This window comes from Mustela nigripes, chromosome X, assembly GCF_022355385.1.
Source record: "Mustela nigripes isolate SB6536 chromosome X, MUSNIG.SB6536, whole genome shotgun sequence".
NCBI lineage: Eukaryota > Metazoa > Chordata > Mammalia > Carnivora > Mustelidae > Mustela > Mustela nigripes.
Window position 1 is genome coordinate 108,469,694 of NC_081575.1, and position 23,148 is coordinate 108,492,841.

At 36.1% G+C, this 23,148-nt stretch overlaps 1 protein-coding gene across 8 annotated transcripts in view; it reads left to right on the plus strand.

Annotated features, from left to right (window-relative positions):
• The window catches only part of RPS6KA3 (ribosomal protein S6 kinase A3), a 118,623-nt gene that overhangs the window by 63,255 nt on the left and 32,220 nt on the right, over positions 1 to 23,148 (plus strand). For all 8 annotated transcript variants that reach the window (XM_059385859.1, XM_059385860.1, XM_059385856.1 and 5 more), the window contains 7 exons: positions 116 to 197; positions 8,266 to 8,346; positions 9,420 to 9,499; positions 10,094 to 10,200; positions 14,169 to 14,206; positions 14,413 to 14,555; positions 14,731 to 14,801. In XM_059385859.1, coding sequence (XP_059241842.1) covers positions 116 to 197; positions 8,266 to 8,346; positions 9,420 to 9,499; positions 10,094 to 10,200; positions 14,169 to 14,206; positions 14,413 to 14,555; positions 14,731 to 14,801 — 602 coding nt within the window. The remainder of the gene's footprint in view (positions 1 to 115; positions 198 to 8,265; positions 8,347 to 9,419; positions 9,500 to 10,093; positions 10,201 to 14,168; positions 14,207 to 14,412; positions 14,556 to 14,730; positions 14,802 to 23,148) is intronic.

Consider the following 23,148-nt stretch of genomic DNA (forward strand, 5'->3'; position numbering starts at 1 on the left):
CTACGGCATAACGGAATCTCTTCAGTAATACACAGTATTACTGGAAGGGTTTTATTTTTAACAGTGGCATAGTTTGTACTTTGTAAAGCGTATTTTCTCTCTCATTTAAATACAGGTTTTTTTAGTCAAAAAAATCTCAGGCTCTGATGCTAGACAGCTTTATGCCATGAAAGTATTGAAGAAGGCCACATTGAAAGGTAAGTGCTAGAACTGTTTATACTGTTTGCATAGTCTAAGCAAACTGGAAGGTCTCAACAGATCTCCAGTGACTCCTAGGCCAGTTACTTATATTCTGAATCTGTTCCTGTTACTGTCTTTAAGTTTAAACTTTATTTTAATGAATTTTTCCTACTGGGCTGGGAATCACATGACTAGTGAGAATGGGCATTGCCATGTTAAAGAAAAAGTTTTATAAATTCATCTTGGGCTCATGCAAATAAAGGTTTAGAAAATTCAGACTGGGTTTGATTCATCTTCAAATTAATGTGATTATTTTAATGTTTTGAAAACCTGATTTATCAAATGAAAAATAGCTTTTATTTTAAGGACTTTATCATCTTGACTTCTGGTCTCCAAGTTTTTTATTTTAAGCCTCTGATTTTGAACAATCTTATGTAGGATTTGACTCTTTTAGATAAATAGTCATTTAGAAGAAATTATACGTAATTTCTAAAATACTTAAATCTGTTTTTTTAAAGATTTCTTTATTTATTGACAGAGAGAGAGTACAAGTACATAGAGTGGCAGGCAGAATAAGAGGGAGAAGCAGGTTCCCTCCAAGCAGGGAGCCTGATTTGGGGCTCAATTCTAGGACCCCGGGATCATGACCTGATCCAAAGGCAGCCGCTCAACCTACTGAGCTACCCAGGCACCCCTTAAATCTTCTATTTAGTAGTTTTATTTTACCCCATAACCTCTGGTTGTTAATGTTATTGATTCCCAGCATCATTTTTTTCCTCTTCAATTTACATATAATTTTATTTATTTTATTTTATTTTTTTAGATTTTATTTATTTGACAGAGAGAGACACAGTGAGAGAGAGAACACAAGCAGGGGGAGTGGGAGAGGGAGAAGTGGGCTTCCCGCAGAGCGAGGAGCATGACGTGGGGCTCTATCCCAGGACTCTGGGATCATGACCTGAGCCGAAGGCAGACGCTTAATGACTGAGCCACCTAGGCACCCTACATGTAATTTTAAAGCTTTTAAAATATTTAGGAAGGAATATTTGTGATGATCATTTATTATTTTTGATGTTATTCTTTCCAGTTAGTAACCTAACCTGGATATCATCATTCCAAGAAGTTCTACAATTCTTTATAAACACAATCCTTTGCTTTCTTTCTCTTGCTCCCTTCCTGAATGTATTTTCTTTCCTAGCTAGTCTCTCTCCAACTGGCACACTATTACTTGATTCTTGCTAGGACCAGATAATTAAATTGTGTCCTCAGTGCCCTACTTTATATCACTACTTGTGTAACTTTATGCTTACTCCCAAGTTAAAAAACGACATCAGTGGAACTTAAACAAAAGAGGCCATTCACAAAAACAACAAAAATAGGTTTCATATATTTGATGAGCTCTGTGTTGTACATAATATACATAAACTCTAAAACTGAAAAATCTAAAAGAAATCAGGAAAGGAAATAAATGCCCAATTCCTTTTAGAGAAGGCTAACTGTTGTTAAGAATCTTAGTATTCATCCGGCCATCCACTTAGCTCCATATCCACAAGATTCCAATTGAATTTTCCTTTAAATATTTAAAATTTTATTGGAAAAGCGTACACCTCAAAGAGAATAGGTGCTATGCTGTATGGCAAACCAGGTGTACAGAACAATGAGAAATAATGATTCCACAAATTTTGTTTGAAAGACTCCTTAGCAACCTGGAAAAATTAGTCTTAAATAAACCTCATGCCATAAAAAAATTGAACAGTCTAACTGAATTTTACAACTTAACACATCTAGGAATCTTGTGAAGAGATATTGAGCAAATTACAAGTTATAAACAGATTGACACTGCAAAAATATTTAGCCTTTCACACAATGAAACATAGTATAAATAAGAAATCATGAAATTATTCACCTCAAATATCAGAAAATAATAATATAAGGAATGAGTACAGACAGGGCTCCTAGGGGCCAAACCTAGAACAATTTGAACACTTCAATAATTATAGTGATGGATTACAAACCACTGAGTCAAACAAAAATCCATGGATTGATCCATAAATTAAGTAATATGGAGCAAGGGAGAGTTCTTCCTTACAGTAGAATTCCAAATAATATATATAAAAGGAATAATTGAATTAGGAGGTCCTGAAAAGTAGTATTACAACCTCTACCTAAAGGATTTCAGAATTTTATGAAGGGGGATAAAATAATGTTTGGGAAAATGTTCCATTTTGCTGACAAAGAAATACATGGAAAATAATGTTAACATTTCATACAATGGAAGCATAAACTGGAAAGTGGTTTTGCAATAAATACAGAGAAGCATTATTGCTGCTAAATTAACCTGAGGAAATAATCTCAGAGAAAGAATTCATGCACTTGAAAATTCTCATAGCAATATTAATTTATAATGTTGAGAATTTGGAAATCACACAAATATTGAAAAATAGAGGAATGTTTAAAAATTATACTATTTAATAGGATATTATTTAAAAGAAATATTTCAAATATAATCCCCAAAGTGAACTTAATGAAAATATGTAAGTCAACAGTCATAACAAATTTGGCTACCACAAGTATGTAAAATTACATGGATATAAGCTATAGAAGAAACCCTAGAAAAATGAAAATATTTGACATATTGGAATTGTAAGGTGTCAGATAATTTTTAGTGCATTCTTAAGTTCAATTTTAATTTTTACCAAAGTAATATGAATATAGAATCTTACAAAATAATATTGCTTTGCCAACTCTCCTCCCTATCCCAGTTCTCGAACCTCAGAGACCATGACTTTTGTCTCCTTAACTGCTATTTCTGTCATTTATATCCACATTCAGTACTCTTAATTGCAATTCTTTGATTATTTTCATTCGGTGACAGTTTACTGACTTCCTAACATAGCCGATTAGGATTTAGTTCTCTCATACTACCACCCACACATAATTCTGCCTTTCATGTCTGCCCAGTAATGTTTTCATTATTACAGCTTGGTTGGTTGATTGGTTGGTTGATTTATTTATTTATCAGAGAGAGAGAGAGAGCACGCACAAGCAGGGAGAACAGCAGGTAGAAGGAGAAGCAGGTTCCCCACTGAGCAAGGAACCAGATGCTGGGTTCCATCCCAGTGCCCTATGATCATGACCAGAGCTGAAAGCAGACACTGACTGCGCCACCCATGTGTCCCACATTATTACAGCTTCGTAAGAACTGTTCCTAACTGAGCCAGATAGTATACTGGAGTCACATTACCTTCACATCTTTGCTGTATTAGATCTCTTTTTCTGAATTCTGTGTCTACTCTTTCTCAGTTCACTTTCCAGTCTGTAGAACACATATCCTAGTAGCTACCTCAGAAAGGGTGAATGGATGGTAAAATTTTTGTGACTTTGAATGTCTTAAAATGCCCTTATTCTACCTTGTCAGTTAATTTATAATTTGGCTGAGTATAAAATTCTAGGTGAGAAATAATTTTCCCTTAGATATTTGAAGGCATAGTTTCCATTGTCTTCCAGTTTCCTGTGTTGCAATTATGAGGTTTATCGCAGTACTGACTTCCATTCCTTTGTACGTAAGCTGCTTTTCCTCTTTGGAAGTTTTTAGAACCACTCAATTCTTTGTCCCTGCTGTTCTGGAATTTGTACAATGGCATTTCTTTAGTGTGAACTTTTGAAATTTACCATATCAGGTATGGGATGGTCTCTTTCAATCTAGAAATTCACTTCTTCAGTTTTGGCCAAGTATTTTGTTTCTTCCCCATTTTGTAACTCCTGCTCTTTGAATATGTTGGATTTTGTGGATCATTTAATTTTTTTCCTTGCTGTTTTCTAGTTTTGTCTCTTACCCCCTATTTTCTAGGAAATATACCAGTTATCTTTCAAACTTCCTATAGACATTTTTGTTTCTACCATTATTTTTAATTTCCTAGATTTTCCTTGTTCTATTTTTAAAAACTTTCTAGTATGGAAAGTGTCAGACATTTAGAGAAAAAAAACAAAAGAAATGGAGAACCCCCATATAACCTCCTTGCTGCCTCAGCATTTCTCAACTCATGGTCAATTTTTTTTGTGTTTGCGTCCTTTCTTTTCCCCTCTCTTGATACTATGATGCAAATCCTAGACATTGTACAATTTCTTCCATAAATATTTTAGTATATATCTCTAAAGGATAAAGATTCTTGAATAATATATTACTATACCTAAAAAATTAATATGCAGATATCTAATCAATGTTTGAATTTCCACTTTTTCCTATTTTTATAATTCATCTTTCTTTTTGCAGTTTGTTTGAATCGAGATCTATATCTCTATTTTGTAGTTGGTTGATTCTCTTTAAGTCTTTTAATCTATGAACTCTGTCTCCATTTTTTTTTTTTTGGTAGTTTATCTGTTGAAGATACTGGTTCCTTACACCCTGACCCTTTTTAAAGCTTCTTATTTCATGGGTGCCATATAGTCTTTGCTCTGTTGAGGTATATAAATTATTATGGGGTTGATTTTTAAGATTTTCCTCTTCTTTACATTGTCTCTATTACCCTTTATTCCTTTTTTTCCCGTTTATTTTTATAACTGTTTTTCATCTTTAGAGCCTTTCCTCAAATGCTTGGGGATCCTTTGCTATCTTTTTCACATTTAAGAGTGAGATACCAGGGCACCTGGGTGGCTCAGTTGGTTGAGTGTCCAACTCTTGCTTTCAGCTCAGGTCATGATCTCAGGGTTGTGAGATCAAGCCCCACTTTGGGCTCCAAACTCAGTTGGGAGTCCGCTTGAGATTGTCCCCTTCTCCCTCTGCACCTCTTCTCTCTCTCTCTCTCTCTCTCTCTCTCTCTTTCTGTCTCTTTCTCAAATAAATAAATCTTTTAAAAAGAGTAAGTTACCAAGTAGCCAACTGGAAAGAGTTCTCTGGCAACAATTTCCTTATTTCTCATTGACTTCATTCCCTCAGGCTTAGCTTTTAGCTTTCTCTTATCTACTGTGTAAGTTACCACTTACTCATCTTAGGCTCTTGCTTTCTCACCCTGTTCTTTGTCCTTGTGAGCTTATGCATAATTTTTCCATTATCATAATTTCATTGGAGCTTTGGAAGAATGTAGAAAGTAAAACATTTATGTTTAACCAGAAGTCTCTTTCCATTTCAGGTTTCCTATTAATACAATAAATGGGGTCAAGTAGAAGTCATTAGTATTAAGTTGAGTTTGTAGGGACTTTTGTCCTAATACAGTAGTCTGTGGGCCTCAGAGTTTCTTAATACATAATCCTAGAAACATAAACAGCATTTCTTCTTGTTCACTCTTACATTCAAGTCAAGGAGGATTTAAAATCTAATAGCTACTATATGAGAAAAATTATCTCAGAGGAATGTGGTTGCTTTGCCAGCATGAGTCATTATTAACAAATTCTATTTTAGGGTTTAGAGTTTAGCCAATATAAAACATGCCTTCTTCTAAACCAGTATATCCTAATCAAAATTCTTGATTTTAGGATTATTTATATTTGTCAGTGGGACTTTACATGATAAAAGAAACCAGATTAGAATTATTACACAGTCCGGGGCGCCTGGGTGGCTCAGTGGGTTAAAGCCTCTGCCTTCAGCTCAGGTCATGATCTCAGAGTCCTGGGATCGAGTCCCGCATCGGGCTCTCTGCTCGGCAGGGAGCCTGCTTCCTCCTCTCTCTGCCTTCCTCTCTGCCTACTTCTGATCTGTCTCTGTCAAAGGAATAAATTTTAAAAAAAAATTAAATAAAAAAAAAGAATTATTACACAGTCCTACCTCAGACAAAATGAAGGAATTCTTGAGTAAGTAAATCTCGCTGCTCATTTTCAACTAAACAAGTTCTCATCAGCGTTACATGTAAGGAAACCACCTCACAAGATAATCATAATCATAATGGGAAAAAATCATCTTTTTCTAGCCTCTCATTTTATAGAGAAGGAAGCAGGAAGTCCCTGAGCAGTGTAAGAATTTGAGCAGGTAATTCATCTAGTTACTAGCAGGGCCACTGAAACCTGTAGTTCCTGACTCCCAAATAATTGTTCTTTTCATTGTGATAGAATAATAGATGAGGGATATGCAGTAAATATACTGATGGTTATTTTTGCTGCTCACTGAGCAGAGAGGTGTGTTTTAAGTGATAAACTTTGTAATCCTTGTATAATTATCGAAAGATAGAAATTTGGAATTCAGCTTTAAGGTAATAGAAACTGAATCCAAGATCATATGGGTAGCAGTATAAAAGCACAAATGTGGGCTAGACTGGAACAGAGTTATCAGCAGACCTAGGTGATGAACCTCATTTATATAAATAATAGATACGGTCTGTTGGATAGAAGACACCAGTTGTTGTGATAGGATAAGATAATGAAATCAGAGAGTGATACTGAATTTGATATACTTGTTGCTGGACAAGTCATTTAAAAGAGCTTCGTAGATCTCAATAGCAAAATGATTTCTATATATGGTTTGCCCATTTTCAGTCGCTGGCACTGAAATCTCCCAATTGAAAATGGAAAATTGGTAGAATCGGAAACATAGGATTTTGTTTTAGATTCTTTGTTTCTTTTTTTCCAGGGGTCTTATTTCTGTTTTTAAATATCTGGTCACTTTATATTGAAGAGAATACCAGTTCATCTTTTTCTCTGTCCCTACCCTCCTCCCCCTACTCTTTTCCTGGTTCTTTCTGCTTAATCTTTGACATAACCATTCAGTCCTTCTGGCCTGAAGAACGCAAGTCATTTATGATTTATCCTTATTATGCAATAGAAAAAAATAATAAAATTTTAATGAATAATCATGTTCACTTCTTAAATCTATTGAGCTGCCAACACAGAATACTTACCAGAATGTATTCTATTTAGTTAGTTGTCTGTCATTCCCATCAGATTATGAACTTCCTGAAGAATATTTTGTTTGTATTTGTGTCTCACGGTACCGGCTACATAGAATTTGCTCAGGGAATCATTGATTGGTAAAAGAGAGCTTTACCTGTAAGATGAAACATAAATTTATCTGCCATTCCAGATTGTCAAGAATCTGGGTCTTTCCAGTTTAACCTCCCCAATTTCCATACAATTTGGTTCCTTTCTCTTCCTTATGCATGCCTCCATGTCCTTGCTTGCTCTGGCACTCCATACCTGGACTTCTCTTCTTTAGGTCTGACCTTCCCATCCATCTAAATTCCACTCCAAAAGTGCCTAACTCCACCTCTTCCTTCATGCTTTCCTACTCATCTTTTCCTTCCCTGAATTTCTTTCTGTACTACTTAATTGCTAGTAATAAGTCATTTTATCCCTTTATCATATTCATGGTGCTATAGCTACCATTTAATTAACTATCTCCTATATACCAGGCTCTGGGATGTACAGACCTTATCTCAAATGGTCACACAGCCTACACAGGTACAGTGGTGTTATCTCTACTTCATAGATGAGAGGCAATGGAGGCTCAAAGAGTTTGAGTAGGTAACTTGCTTAAGATTACACAGATCTGAATCTGATTTAACCCCAAAAAGCCTTTGCTCTTTCAGCTGCACCACATTATTTCTTCTCCCCTTTCTCTCCTCCTTCCCCAAAAATGGACCTTTTTGGGTATACCCATCATTCACCATGTCTGTCACATTTTATAGTTGCTTAATGAATGCTTGTTAAATTGAGTTGATAGGATTGGTAGGGGTTAGTAAAACCTATTCCATTTTCTTGTGTGTTTTAGTATTTCATTGGGATGCTTCATTTTTTAAAAAGTTACTCTTTTTTGGTCATTTTTTATAACTTTGATTAAAATACTTATAAATTTGATGTTAAAGCCAACATCTGATTAAAATTCTGATATGTTCTCTGTATGTATTTTTACATGTAAAGCACAGATTTTATTTATAAACATGAACAATTTTGTCTAGCTATATAATTTAGCAAAAAATACATAAAAAAATTCGAGACTCATAGTTTTATTTGTACATATAAATGGTTTTATTGGTATGTATGAAAATATGAATTCACACTTTAGCATAATTTAGTTTAAAATAGGCACCAAAGAGATTTTGTTTTAAAGATTGTCTCTGAAAGCTATTGTAATACAGCCATATGTACAATATTTTGTAGTTCGAGATCGTGTTCGGACAAAAATGGAGCGTGATATCTTGGTAGAAGTTAATCATCCTTTTATTGTCAAGTTACATTATGGTAAGTTCAAAACCACTTGGAACTTCCTCCCTCCACCTGATCCTCCACTCCCTAAGTGCATTCAGATACATTAATGTACATAAATATTTGCATAAATATTATGTACATGAATAATGTACATAAATATTAGTATATATTTATATGTGTTTAACAGATAAATAAAATCATGGAAATTAAACCATTACTTCTTAAACTTTAGAAGCCTTTATTGCATTTATACTTATGTTTCTGAGTAATAGCCATAGGAATAGGTAATAATAATCATTGTTCTTTATTATAATAAGGATTTATTATATATTTATATATTGGTATTATATTATATAATTAGTAACAGTGTACCAGCAGTTTATAGTCCATATGTGTTAGCCCAACTTTTCTTAAAAGTGAGAAAGATCCCTAATGTCAACATCCTGAAGCTTTTATCACCTTTCTTTTTCCCGAAGGTGTATATGCTTTCTCTCACTGGGTAAAGTTGTGGTGGTTCTTCGTGTAATTAAAGCCTTGTGTACTTAAACCCACATTTTTCCTGCACTTAAGTGATACGGTTCTTGTATTTTGTTTCATCGTTAAGTAACCATGTTGGGAATTTTTCTTATTGATCACATTTTTTAAAAAAGATTTTATTATTTGACAGAGAGAGATCATAAGTAGGCAGAAGCAGGCAGAAGGGAGGGGGAATCAGGCTCCCTGCTGAGCAGAGAGCCTGATGGGATCCCAGGACCCTGAGCCAAAGGTAGTGGCTTAACCCACTGAGCCACCTAGGCATCCTGATTGATCACATGTTTTAGAACTACTGTATTCCTGGGAGACTGTGGCCTGAAGAAAATGCAACAAATGTTCTAATGGTTCCATAATAAAAAACTCTGCCTTTAACATTTCCACATGAACACTGAGAGAAATCAGTGGTTATCTTCTCATAAAAAATAAATTTAGATCTATGATATAATCATTGATTTGCTCAAAATAATATAATATTCATTATTCAATAATAATAATTTGTGAATGAGTTGACCTAATGTAAGCCAAAAAAATAAACTGGTGGATTAAACAGAAATTCTCATTTCTTCATTCAGCTTTTCAAACTGAAGGGAAGTTGTATCTTATTTTGGATTTTCTCAGGGGAGGAGATTTGTTTACACGCTTATCCAAAGAGGTATGTAATTAATCTCTATTTTTAATCTATCTATATGCATCCTGTTTTAACTAAAACTTTTTTATATTTCAATATTATGTTTATTGTGTTTTCTCTAGTGGCACAAGAGTCTTAATTAGAGCCAAAAAGAATTCTTTTCCTACCTTTTGAAATTATTCTGAAAGTGGGAGTTTAAATTGATAAAATGTCTTTGTCTTTTGTCCTGCATCTTTTAGTTCCAGTTTTCAGAAGCAATAAATATCAAGGTATCCTTAAACAATTAATACTGGAAATTCAGCATGCATTTAAAAGATCAATTTTCATTTCTAAGATGTTACTGTGGTAGGGCAACAATGGCACAATCTGAATATAGATGTTACTTGATAAAATGTAAAATTATTTCCCCCACAGTGCACATTTAGCATTTAGAAAGTGATTAGTTGACTGATTTGATCAGTCAGGGATTTTTGCAAATTTCCTTTCATTAGTAAAGTGGATAAAACTACATGTGATTAGTGTGTTTATAAATTTTTAAATATTTCAACTCTAGGATGGAATTTTAAATAAAAGCTACAGACACAGAAAATAAGACAAAAAAATATTATTTTATTTTAGGTGATGTTCACAGAAGAAGATGTCAAATTCTACTTGGCCGAACTTGCACTTGCTTTAGACCATCTACATAGCCTGGGAATAATCTATAGAGACTTAAAACCAGAAAAGTAAGGAATTATGCTACTAAGTTGAATACAATGTAATAAAATTATCTAAGAGGTAATAAAAAATATTTGTAGAACTACCACAAGAATTATATTAGAGTACCTATGCTTCACATTTCTGATAACACTATGTAATCTTATACTTCTAAAAATCTGCCAATCATAATATGTTATGTTTTCATTTGCATTTTTTTTAAGATTTTTTTTTAAAGATTTTATTTATTTATTTGACAGACAGAGATCACAAGTAGGCAGAGAGGCAGGCAGAGAGAGAGGAGGAAGCAGGCTCCCCACTGAGCAGAGAGCCCGATGTGGGGCTTGATCCCAGGTCCCTGGGACCATGACCTGAGCCAAAGGCAGAGGCTTTAACCCACTGAGCCACCCAGGTGCCCTTTTTTTAAGATTTTATTTATTCATTGGACAGAGAGATGTACAACAAGAGAGGGAGCACAAGCACAAGGGAGAGGAAGCAGACTCCCTGTCCAGCAGGGAGCCAGATGTGGGGCTCGATCCCAGAACCCTGGGATTGTGACCTGAGCCGAAGGCAGACGCTTAACAACTGAGCCAGCCAGGCGCCCCTGCATTTTTTTATTTTTAATGAGGTTGAAATCCATGTGCATATGTTTATTGACAGTTTGTATTTTTGTGTGATTTTCTGTTCATGGCCTTCATTTATCTTGGAATATTTTTTTCCTGTTGTTTTAAATAAGATACCTTTAGAATTAAGAATTTAACCATTTGACATTTATTACAAATAGTCTTTTTAGTTTGTATTTTAATTTTAACTTATTCTATTTTTACCTACACAAGTATTTTTTTCTTAGATCTACCAGACTTTTGTTATCTCTTGCATGACTTTTAGTCTTAGGAAGCCTTTTCCAATCCCATAATCAGATACTTACATTCTCATTTTATGGTTTCTTTTTTAACTTTTAACTCCATCTGGAAATTTTTTGGTATGAAGGATAGCATAGAGTTAATGCTTTCCTTCAAATACCGTTTATTGAATTTTTGCGGGGAGGTGGGGAGAGAGAAAGAGAGCGTGCATGAGCAGGGGGCGGAGGGAGAGGGAGAGAGAGAATCTTAAACAGGCTCCACACTAGATGTGGAGCCTGATGTGGGGCTCAGTCCCACAACCTCAAGATCATGACCTGAGCCCCTAAAAATTTTCTTCTCCTCATCATTTCAAATTCTGAGTTGAGCAAATTTCCCATTGTTTTTGTAGTAGCAAGTATTAAGAAGCTAGTATTTGGGGCGCCTGGGTGGCTCAGTCAGTTAAGTGTCCAACTTGATTTCAGCTCAGGTCATGATCTCAGGGTTGTGACATGGAGCCCTTTATCAGGCTCTGTGCTAGGCGTGGAGCCTGCTTAAGATTCTCTCCTTCTCCCTCTGCCCCCCACCCCCGACTCACACTCACATTCTCTCTGTCTCTCTCAAAAAATCCTTAAAAAAAAGAATTTGGATATTACTTACATTAAAATGTTACGTGCAAAATTTAAATTATATATTATAATAGGAAATGATCCTTTGGGATCCTGTTTACATGATCATTTAGAAATTATTATACTTTCACATTTTACTTTCATTTTTCATACATTTTGGTTTTGGATAAGTTTTGTATGCATCCATTGTTATTCCCCAGACAATTACTAAGTTTTGTTTTTTCTCATCATTTTCCTGATTTCAAACTATAAAGACACAAAATATAATTCCTAGTGAGAATAAATATTCAAGCATATGGTCTTTAGAAGAAAAAAATTACTATAAACATATGATTAAACATAATAAATTATGTGTTAGTGTTTTATATCATTTAGTTGAATGTATTTATTGTAAACCATTGGATTAGTATTGGTCATAAAATTATGTATACAGCATGGGGCTTTCTTAAGATTTAAATAAGATCAAATGTAAATAAGAAGTGAGATCTTTCACAGAGATGCCTAGATGACACTATTAGTTGAAGTAACATTTAGTTGTTAAATAATCCAACTATATACCATCATATAGAACTTGGAAGAAATTTCAGTTTTTAGACCAGTTGTTTTATGCACTGTAAGGGGTTTGCCACATTCTTTTAAACCAGAACTCTGTTATAATAAATATGGTTGAAAATGATTATTAGTAGTTGGAAAGGAACTTTGCCTATTGAAAGTAATACAGTTGGCTTTTTCTTTCAAAGGTAAAGGGTGGGCATGGTTATCTTAAAAAAATGCATTTGCTATAGAAGGCATAAGTAATGTTCTGTTAGCTTAGCTATGTTCTCTCTCTCTTTTTTTTCCCCAAAATTACCAAGAGTGATTTGAAGCTTTGTTTTTAGAATTGTCTTTCATGTATTTATTAGACAGAGGGAGGATAATCTCCAGCATACCTAATAATTCACTTTATATTCTGGAAATGGTTAGTCTGCTTTGTAATTGAGCATAATTAGGCTTGTATTTTTTTTTATAAGTCCCTTATGAAGACATGAAAAATAAGTCCCTACTGAATTATCCTCAGTGGTAAACTTTATTGTAATCCTATTTGAATTGATGACATAGAAAGGTTGGTAGTATTTTTGACACAGTAAAATTTTATTATAGCAAAATTTGGCTTTCATGTTTTTTTTTAAAGATTTTATTTATTTATTTGACAGAGAGAGATCACAAGTAGGCAGAGAGGCAGGCAGAGAGAGCGGAAGAAGCAGGCTCCCTGCTGAGCAGAGAGCCAGATGCAGGGCTCGATCCCAGGAACCCAGGATCATGACTCAAGCTGAAGGCAGAGGCCTTAAACCACTGAACCACCCAGGCACCCTGGCTTTCACATTTTTTAAGTTAGAATTAAAAGTAAAGAAATATCTGTGTTATAGAATGGCTTTGAATATAAGTGAAACAGTTTATTACTTGGCATTTCAAGTCAATATACTAAAATGCCTATCCAGAAATAGAATTATTGGCCTGCAGCCTAGTACTTATCCCTTCCTATAGCTTGTTAATTAATGACATTATTCTCCACTCAAGTATCTCCTAAAGCCAGAAACCTAGTGTCTTCTCCATTTGTTCTTCATGATCCATATTTAAGAGCTCACTAAATACCCTTTATTTTCCCCTCAGAACTGTTTTATGAAAATGCAGATCTGATTATCTCTACATTTCATTCATATAAACTTTATATGCCCTTGGGAAGAAGCCCAAACTATTTGGAATGCCGTATTGGCCTTTTGTAGACTGGTCCCATGCATTCAACATATGTTTCTTATTTGTCTTTACTCTACCAGGTGCTGAGCAACAAGATGAATAAGGCCAAACCTAGAAGCTCAGAGTTTACTGAGAAAGAAAGAAAACACTGGAGAGCTTACACAGATTGGTTAGGGGGCGCCTGGCTGGCTCAGTTGGTTAAGTGTCCAACTCTTGATTTGGGCTCAGATCATGATCTCCGGATTCTGAGATCAAGCTCTGTGTCTAGCATCAAGCCTGCTTAAGATTCTCTCTCCTTCTGCTCCCTGTCTCTAAAAAAAAAAAAAAGAAAGAAAGAAAGAAAGAAAAGAAAAGAAAAAGAGGATTGGATAGAGAAACTAGGAAAGAATGATTGAGTCAAATACCTAAAAAATGACCAAGAAAATGACAACTTTAATGCAGTTGACCGAAATATGTGGACCCTCTGTCTATTGTGCAAGCACTAAGGATTTTAGTTAGGCCACCTCTGCAGAAAAGCGTTATAAAGAGCAACTAGAAATTAGAAAGAATATAAGTTTTAGTTCTTTTCGTTATTGTTTTCAAATGCCCTTAATACATGTTTATAAGGATTTGCCTTTGGGTTTTGTTATGTATGTGTGTCCAAAAAAATTTTTCTCCTTTTTTACCTTTCCCTTATCACAGTCTAAAACAATATTTTAGAAGAAATGTGATCTGGTGCTTAACACAGTAGTTTCAGTTCTAGGTTCTATAAGTATCTAGTGGTTTGAAAGATTTTCTGAATTTGTTTTCTTTCAGCATACTTCTTGATGAAGAAGGTCACATCAAGTTAACAGGTAAAAATCCTCATTTTATTAAAATATTCTCTTCTACTCTATATAATTTCTTTTAAAGTTGATTGTGGTTCAAATATTGAGTAACAAATTGCCTTGAAAACTTGGATTAGAATTTTTAATAAATGTAAATATTGGAACTCAAAGCTTAAACTTTAAGTGTGGAAATTATTGTAGGATAGTTACGAATTATATATTTATTTTGGCAGATTTTGGCCTAAGTAAAGAGTCTATTGACCATGAAAAGAAGGCCTATTCTTTCTGTGGAACTGTGGAATACATGGCTCCCGAAGTAGTTAATCGTCGAGGTCACACTCAAAGTGCGGACTGGTGGTCTTTTGGTGTGTTAATGGTAAGGATTGGGGTGTTTTTTGAGTTCAGTAATATGGTGGAAGTATAAATCACTTGTTTTATTATATAGCAATTTTATAAGATTTAGTTTGAAGTAAAATGATGCTTTTTTATTTTCTGGCCTTGAGATTTTATACTTCTTGACTAATACCCCTGATGATGTTGCCTTTTTGTAGTTTGAAATGCTCACTGGTACACTACCTTTCCAAGGAAAAGATCGAAAAGAAACAATGACTATGATTCTTAAGTAAGTACTCCTTAAGTACTCCCTAGTGAATATGTTTTGATGAGATTTAGAAATAAATGCTTCAAACTGAAATGTGAAATTTTATTCATTGATATTATGGCGTTAATGTTAATGTGTTTCAAATATGAACAAGCCCTGTAGATTTAGAGTACTCATGTTCCTTTTTTTCAATTCTGGGCACACAAATGTTGGAGCTTTTGGCCCTTATTCATGCCCTCCACCAAGTACAGCCAGAGACCAGGCCCCTGCCCCAAGCAGAAACACAGGGATCCAGGGCTCTGGGTTACATCTCCAAAGGAGTACTCATATAATCTTCATGTTACACTTGATCTTAGCCAAAAGGCCGAGAAGCGATAAATCTTCATGTTAATGTTAACACAGTGAAAGCTTCACCTTTAAAATTTGGCATATGACAAGGACATCAATTATTCCACTTCTCTTCATGTTGTCCTAGAGATACTAGCAAGTATAATAAGGCCAGGAAAAGAAATAAGATTTAAGGTTCAAAAAGAAGAAATAAGATTGTTCTTATTTATACAACATGACTGTGTCCGTAGAAAATCCAAATCTTCATATACATTCTTGGAATTAATAAGAGTTTAGCAAAGTTGTTGGATCAGAGGTGAATAAATAAAATCTATTTTTATATCTACATAGTAGCAACAGAAAATGAAATTTTTTAAAAAGATAATATTTGCAGTAGTATAAAAAACTCAAATAATTAGGGATAAATCTCGCAAAAGTTATGTAAAATCTCTATGCAGAAAACTAGGAAATTTTATTTAAAGAAAATTTAATGGGTGCCTGGGTGGCTCAGTGGGTTAAAGCCTCTGCCTTCAGCTCAGTCATGATCCTAGGGTCCTGGGATTGAGCCCCGCATCAGGCTCTCTGCTTGGCGGGGAGCCTGCTTCCTCCTTCTCTCTCTTCCTGCCTTTCTGCCTGCTTGTGATCTCTGTCTGTCAAATAAATAAATAAAGGAAAAAAATAAAAATTTAAAGGATTGTTCTGTAAGGTTGTACCATATTCACATTATGACAGACACAGTATTGTAAAGATGTGGGTTTGTATAGATGAGCATTTTCCAATAGAAATGTAATGTAAAATTACTGTGTAATTTTAACTTTTTTAGTAGCAACATTTAAAAAGTAAAAAAATTTAGTATAGATTATAATCTATTTTATTTAACCCAATATAGCCAAGATGTCATTTCAACATGTAATCAACAATAGAAAATGATTCATGAGATATGATACATTTTTATCATACTTATTTGTATGTGCATTTTATTTTATTTTATTTTTTCCAGGGTGCACTTTATCCTTAGAATTTGGGCTAACCATATTTCAAGTGCTTGGTGGTTGTTTGTTGCTAGTGGCTACCATATTATACAGCGTAACTATAGTCTTAATGCAGATGGAATTTAAATTTTAAGAAGTTTTTTGTGTGAAACTTGATAAACTGATTCTAATATGTAAATCAGAAAATGCAAATTACAGGGCGCCTGGGTGGCTCAGTGGGTTAAAGCCTCTGCCTTCAGCTCAGGTCATGATCCCAGGGTCCTGGGATTGAGCCCCGCATTGGGCTTTCTGCTCGGCGGGGAGCCTGCTTCCTCTTCTCTCTCTGCCTGCCTCTCTGCCTACTTGTGATCTCTGTCTGTCAAATAAATAAATAAACAAAATCTTTTTAAAAAATTCAAATTACAACCACAATGGGCTACAATTGCATACCCACCAGAATGGCTAAACAATATAAAGTGCTGACAGGATGTGGAGCAGTGGCAACTTTCATCCATAGCTGGAAAGTTCTTACAACCTTTGGCAAACAGTTTTTGACATTATCTTCTAAAGCCAAACATATGTATACCCTCATCCAGTAATCCCACTCGTACGCATGCACCCAGTTTACATGTATCAAGGTACTTGTACATCAAGAAACTAGAACAAAGATGTTCATAGCAGCATTATTTGTAATGGTCAAAAAGTGGGAAATGGATCACTAGCAGTAGAGTAGATTAATAAATTATGATATATTCATAAATGAGATAGAGCAGGGGTTGACATATGATCTGTAAATATTTTAGACTTTGTAAGCCACATACACTGTTTGTCACATATTCTTATTCTTTACTGTTTATTTCCAACACTTTAAAAATGTTAAAACCTGGGTCTCTGGGCACTTGGATGGCCCAGTCAGTTAAGCCTCGGACTCTAGATTTCAGCTCAGGTCCTGGTCTCAGGGTCGTGGGATCAAACCCCATGTTGGACTCCACCCTCAGCGCGCAGTCTGCTTGTTCCTGCCCTTTGTTCTTCCCCGCCATTCATGCTTGCTTGCTCTCAAATAAAATCCTAAAAATAACGTAAAAACCATTCTTAGCTCAAAAGCCTTTCAAAAGCAGACTGAGGCCTTTGGCCCAGGGGTGCAGTATACTATACAGCAAAGAAAATGAACAAACCAGTTATATGCCGGTACTTGGATTAATTGTGTAAGGATGTTGAGCAAAAACAGTTCAGACACAAAAGAATAAATAACTATATGGTTCTATTTGTAAAGTTTTTTTGGTTTTTCTTTTCCCAAAGATTTTATTTATTTATTTGAGAGAGAGAGCATGAGCCAGGGGCCAGGAGAGGTAGTAGCAAGCTCTATGTGGGGCTTGATCCTAGGGTCCCAGGATCATGACGTGAGCCGAAGGCGGGCGCTTAACTGACTGAGCCACCCGGTTGCCCCTCTGTTCATAAAGTTTTAAAGCAGACAAACTAAAACGTAGTTTTTAAGGCCCATATGTAGATGGCAACAGGTGAGGCAAAATAAGAAAAGTGGTTAACATTGAATGATGGGTTACGGTGTTACATTTCTTGGCCACATGACTGTTCACTTTTTGGTAAATCCGTGAACTGTATAAGTTGGTGATGTTGGGGTTGTGTAGGGTTTGTTTGTTTGTTTTGCACTTTGTTATTCTCCTCAATAAAAAATAATTTGCTATATAAGTGACTGTTCCCTGAACCTCATTACTCCATCAATCCTGGCCCCTTCTTTTCAGCTAACGAATATACTCTTAATTTCAAAACAAACAAACAAACAAAAAACAACCCTTTCTTTGACCTGGCTTCCTTTCAGCTTTCTGCACCATCTTTCTGCATCCTTTCAACAGAAAGCCTCTTTAAAGAATTGTATGTGCTTTCTGGCACCATTTCTTGGCTGCTTTTATTCAGCAGCCCATTGGTGGTTCATTCCCACCAATCTCCTGAAACTTCTCTTAACTCTGGTCAGCAGTGATCTGGTTGCTTAACCCAGTGGCAGACTGTTAGAAAGGTGACTCTCTGCACCATTTGTTCACACAATTCATTCAACAGATGATTGAGGTCTTGCTACATCTATATAGGATGCAGTGTGAACAAGACTGACAGGATCTTCTGTCATCTCACAGTGCTTGCATCCTAGGGGGAGACAAGGAATTAATATTTAAACAAATGAATGTAATAACTTCAGATAATAATAGGAGCAATAGACATAATGAACCAGATTATTCTTGAAGTGTGAGGGAAGGAGTAGGGGCAGGAGCCATTTTAGAGAAGACAGGTAAGAAAGTTGCCTCTGGAAGTATCTGACACAGTTGGCCACTTTCTCCCCATTTAGATCTTCCTACTCCCATCTGCTGCCTCTGCCTCCCTAACAGTTCCTCTTTTGGTCTCCTGCTTGACCATTCCTTCTTTGCTTGCTTTTCTCTGTTTAATTATGAAAAATTTCTAATGTAATTCATAAAAATAGTGTTAATAGAATGAACACATATATCAGTCATGCAGATTCAGCAGTCATGAAGATTTTGCCACATGTGCTTCATCTCTTCATTGAAATATTTTAAGCATTCCACGCGTGCCATTTCTCGCCTACTGCAGGTTGCATCACTAGAAAGTATGGATGTTTTCTAATATGACCACACCTAACAAGACACTGCTAAGGTATCCACTAATACCAGTGATTGCATGGAACACTGGGTGTGGTGCAAAAACAATGAATACTGTTACGCTGAAAAGAAATAAAAAATTTTTTTTAAAAAGTTAACAAACAAACAAACCACATTTTTCAGGTTTTCTCCAAAACTGTGTCTCTGTAGTCCCAGACCACATCTGAACCTTTCATTTGGTTCTATTTCTCAAACTTCTGTTTTTCCAGAACACTCTACCCTGTTTTTTCCTACCATTTGCTTGTGGAAGAAACCAAGACAGTTTTATAGAATTCCACTTCAGAATTTATCTTGTCAAAAGACGACTCTAAGTACATGAAACAAAAAGCATTGAAGCCAATCCTATTGCTTACTATAGTAAGGGAGAGTAAAGCTAATCTTGATAGCATCTAAGAAGTGTAGACCACTGTTCTTACATAGAGTTTTGGGGGAAGGGTGGAGTTCAAAACTTGGCAGATTTTCAGGGCCATAAGTGGGTTGACATCATCTCTAAGAGTGGTTACTTGGGTGGGACTGGTGTTGATCACTTGGCACTCAGGTGTGGTTGTTGTAGTCAGTCCATTCTTGTTTGATTTTCACAGATGAAGGAAGAGTAGTTATTGATGGGTTGATTTAGAAAAAAACAGAAACAAACAATGTTTACCTAGGCAAGTTGTTTTGATCAGTTAAATGACTTTAAAGCCAGTTCTTGTGGCTCTTGTTAACATGGTTACACAACAATTAGTCTTTTCCTAGGAGGGTTGAAATTGTTTTATTTTCCTTGTAATATTGTTTAACTTGTTCCTCTATTGCATTTCTCGTTCAGCTTTTTTTTGGCAAGATTATTTCATAGCTCATGCTGCACCCTATTGCATCACATCAGAAGTCTTAGAACACCTTGTTGGTCCACTTTAAGTGATGAGTTCCAATATTTACAGCTGGTCGCTCTCTTGCAAATTTCCCTGGCAGGGTTTCATCTAGTGTTTTCAACCATTGATAATCATTAGTTGAAACAGTTATTCTATTAGGGATTCAAAAACCATAATTTTTCTATTGCTTTTATTCCTACTTCACTTATTAGTTGGTATTTCCCAAAACAGTGAACTTTCTCTAATCAATGAGGGCTCTTCAGTTACCTTGAAATAAGGGTCAAACAAGAAAGGCAGAATAGGGACGCCTGGGTGGCTCAGTTGGTTAAGCAGCTGCCTTCAGCTCAGGTCATGATCCCAGGGTTCTGGGATCGAGTCCCACATCGGGCTCCTTGCTCGGCAGGGAGCCTGCTTCTCCCTCTGCCTCTGCCTGCCTCTCTGTCTGCCTATGCTCACTCACTCTCTCTCCCTCTGTCTCTGACAAATAAATAAAATAAAATCTTTAAAAAAAAAAAAAAAAGAAAGGCAGAATAAATGTTTAATTCTTTTTTTTTTTTTTTTTGACAGACAGAGATCACAAGTAGGCAAGAGAGGAAGGGAAGCAGGCTCCCCACTGAGCAGAGAGTTCAATGCAGGGCCTGGATCCCAGGACCCTGGGATCATAACATGAGCCGAAGGCAGAGGCTTTAACCCACCGAGCCACCCAGGCACCCCTAAATGTTTAATTCTTAATTTCCAGTTGTCAGAGCCCTGATTACCTCCAGTGGTGATGGTGTCCAGTGAGTTGGGTTTTATGTTAGTTTTGACTTTTTCTTATTTTACTATAATGAATCTAAGGGATATAATAATCAGTGTGATTCAGCATTTACAAACAATTGCATTCATTATTTTTAATGCTCAAATTGTTCTTTTTCTGACTACTGTTTAAATGTTCTTGTTCCCCAGGGTTTCATTTCTGATATGCTTTTCTTCCCTTCTGTGCTCATTTTCCTGGCTGACTCCAGTCTTTCCTCTAACTACTCTCAGCATTTTAGTTACTCTCAAATTACTCTTTCTTACTTTAAGTTAACCAGGCATCAGACCTGTATTGGCATTTAATCACCAACATAGCTCTCCAAAAACATGATATGTATGACTTAACATTTTAAATTTAAATTTATCTGTTTGGTGTTCTTTTTTTCTTGTTGTATTTTCAATTACCCTCATTTTTTAAAAAGATTTATTTATTGGGGCACCTGGGTGGCTCAGTAGGTTGAGGCCTCTGCCTTCAGCTCAGGTCATGATCCCAGGGTCCTGGGATCGAGCCCCGCATCGAGCTCTCTGCTCGGCAGGGAGTCTGCTTCCCTTCCTCTCTCTCTGCCTGCCTCTCTGCTGACTTGTGTTCTCTGTCTGTCAAATAAATAAATAAAATCTTTAAAAAAAAAAAAAGACTTATTATTTATTTATTTGACAGAGAAACACAGCGAAAGAGGAAACTCAAGCACGGGTGTGGGAGAGGGGCTACCCGCTAATCAGGGAGCCTGATTCAGGGCTCGATCCTAGGACCCTGGGATCATGACCTGAGCCAAAAGCAGACGCTTTACTGACTGAGCCACCCAGGCACCCCAGTTAGCCTCATTTCTAAGCACCCTATTTCCCTAGCCAGAAACCTGAAAATCATTCTTGATTTCTTCCCCTCTCTTGTACTTGCAGGTATTAACCAAATTTGCTCTTGAAAAGTTTTTCAGTGTCCCAGGCTTTCCTTTACACTGCATTGCTTATAGTTCTCAGACCGTGGTAGTCTCCTACCTATACTACTGAGTGAAGCTCCGAAGTAAAATGCCTACAACTACTACCACTTCCTACTCCAGATTAGTCTATACTAACCTCTGGAGTTACCTTGTTGAAAATAAATTTGGTCATGTTAGTCCACCATTGAAAGACCTCTGCTGGGGAGCCTGGGTGGTTCAGTGGGTTAAAGCCTCTGACTTTGGCTCAGGTCATGATCTCAGGGCCCTGGGATCAAGCCCCACATCGGGCTCTCTGCTCGGCAGAGAGCCTGCTTCCTCCTCTCTCTTTCTGCCTGCCTTTCTGTCTACTTGTGAACTCTGTCAAATAAATAAATAAAATCTAAAAAAAAAAAAAAAAAGAAAGATCTCTGCTATATCCTTGTTACCTAATATGGCAGTATTTTCCCAGACTTGTTCAGTAGAACCCTAATTCTACAAGATGTGAATAGGTATTCTCTGAAAAAGACGTACTAGCAGCAAATATTTAGAAAAATACTGATTCTTTACTTTAGATTTCTAAGCCTTTTGTATGCAGTGCATTTTATTCTGTGTCTCCAAGAGGGATATTATAGATAACATTCCACAAATTCATTAGATCATGAAGTATTTTTTGTTGTTGCTGAGTATCTAGAGAAATTAAAGTTCTTCAGTAAAATGTTGGGGGAATGCAGGCCAAGTGAATAAATTCTCAATCTTTAACTGCATTTAAGGCCTTTCATTCTCTCATGTTAAATTAGATATCCCCCTGGGCTGCCTGGATGGCTCAGTGGGTTAAGCCTTTGCTTTCAGCTCAGGTCATGATCTCAGGGTCCTGGGATTGAGTCCCGCATCAGGCTCTCTGCTAGGCAGGGAGCCTGCTTCCTCCTCTCTCTCTCTCTCTCTCTCTCCCTCTCTACTTGTGATCTCTCTCTGTCAAATAAAATCTTTGAAAAAAATTAGATATCCCCTGCTATTGTCTTTTTTTTATTAAATTAATTTATTATTTATTTTCAGAAAAACAGTATTCATTATTTTTTCACCACACCCAGTGCTCCATGCAATCCGTGCCCTCCATCATACCCACCACCTGGTACCCCAACCTCCCCCCCCCCGCCACTTCAAACCCCCCCCCTTGTTTTTCAGAGTCCATAGTCTCTCATGATTCACCTCCCCTTCCAATTTACCCCCTGCTATTCTGTTAGCAGTCTTTCCATATGTCCTTCTGAACTTGCCTCTTCACATATCAGGATTATCCTCAGGTTGTCCATCTCTATCTTCTCCTATCTTAATCTCTGTACCCTCAGCACTAAGGAATAGCTGGCACATTGTAGCTCACTAACAACTCTTGAATAATAAATGGATCTGTTTCTGAAGTAGAAATTTCTCTGCTAGCCATTTCCCCAGCTGTTACTGTTTTCGTACTTATAGATAGTTTCCTTAATGTATAAGTTAGGGGAAAAAATAAAATTATATATTAAAGCTGAAACTGACCTTCAAGCTCATTCAAGCTAGTGGGTTTCAGACTGTGTGCTGTAGACTCTTAGAAGTTCCATAGACCCCTTTCCCACCAGCTCTTCTTCCCTGTAGGATTGTTAAAGGGAATGGGAGGAAAACATAGGTATATGAAGCACATGTTCTTTTAGCAGTTTTAAATCATGGATTTCTTAAATTCCTTTTGAAAAAAAGGTTCCAAGATTATAGTTTGGGAGCCATTGATCTAACGGTCTATACTTGCTTATAAAGAAGTAGTAACAGACCCAAGGGGATTGTCTTTTCCCAAGGTAACAAAG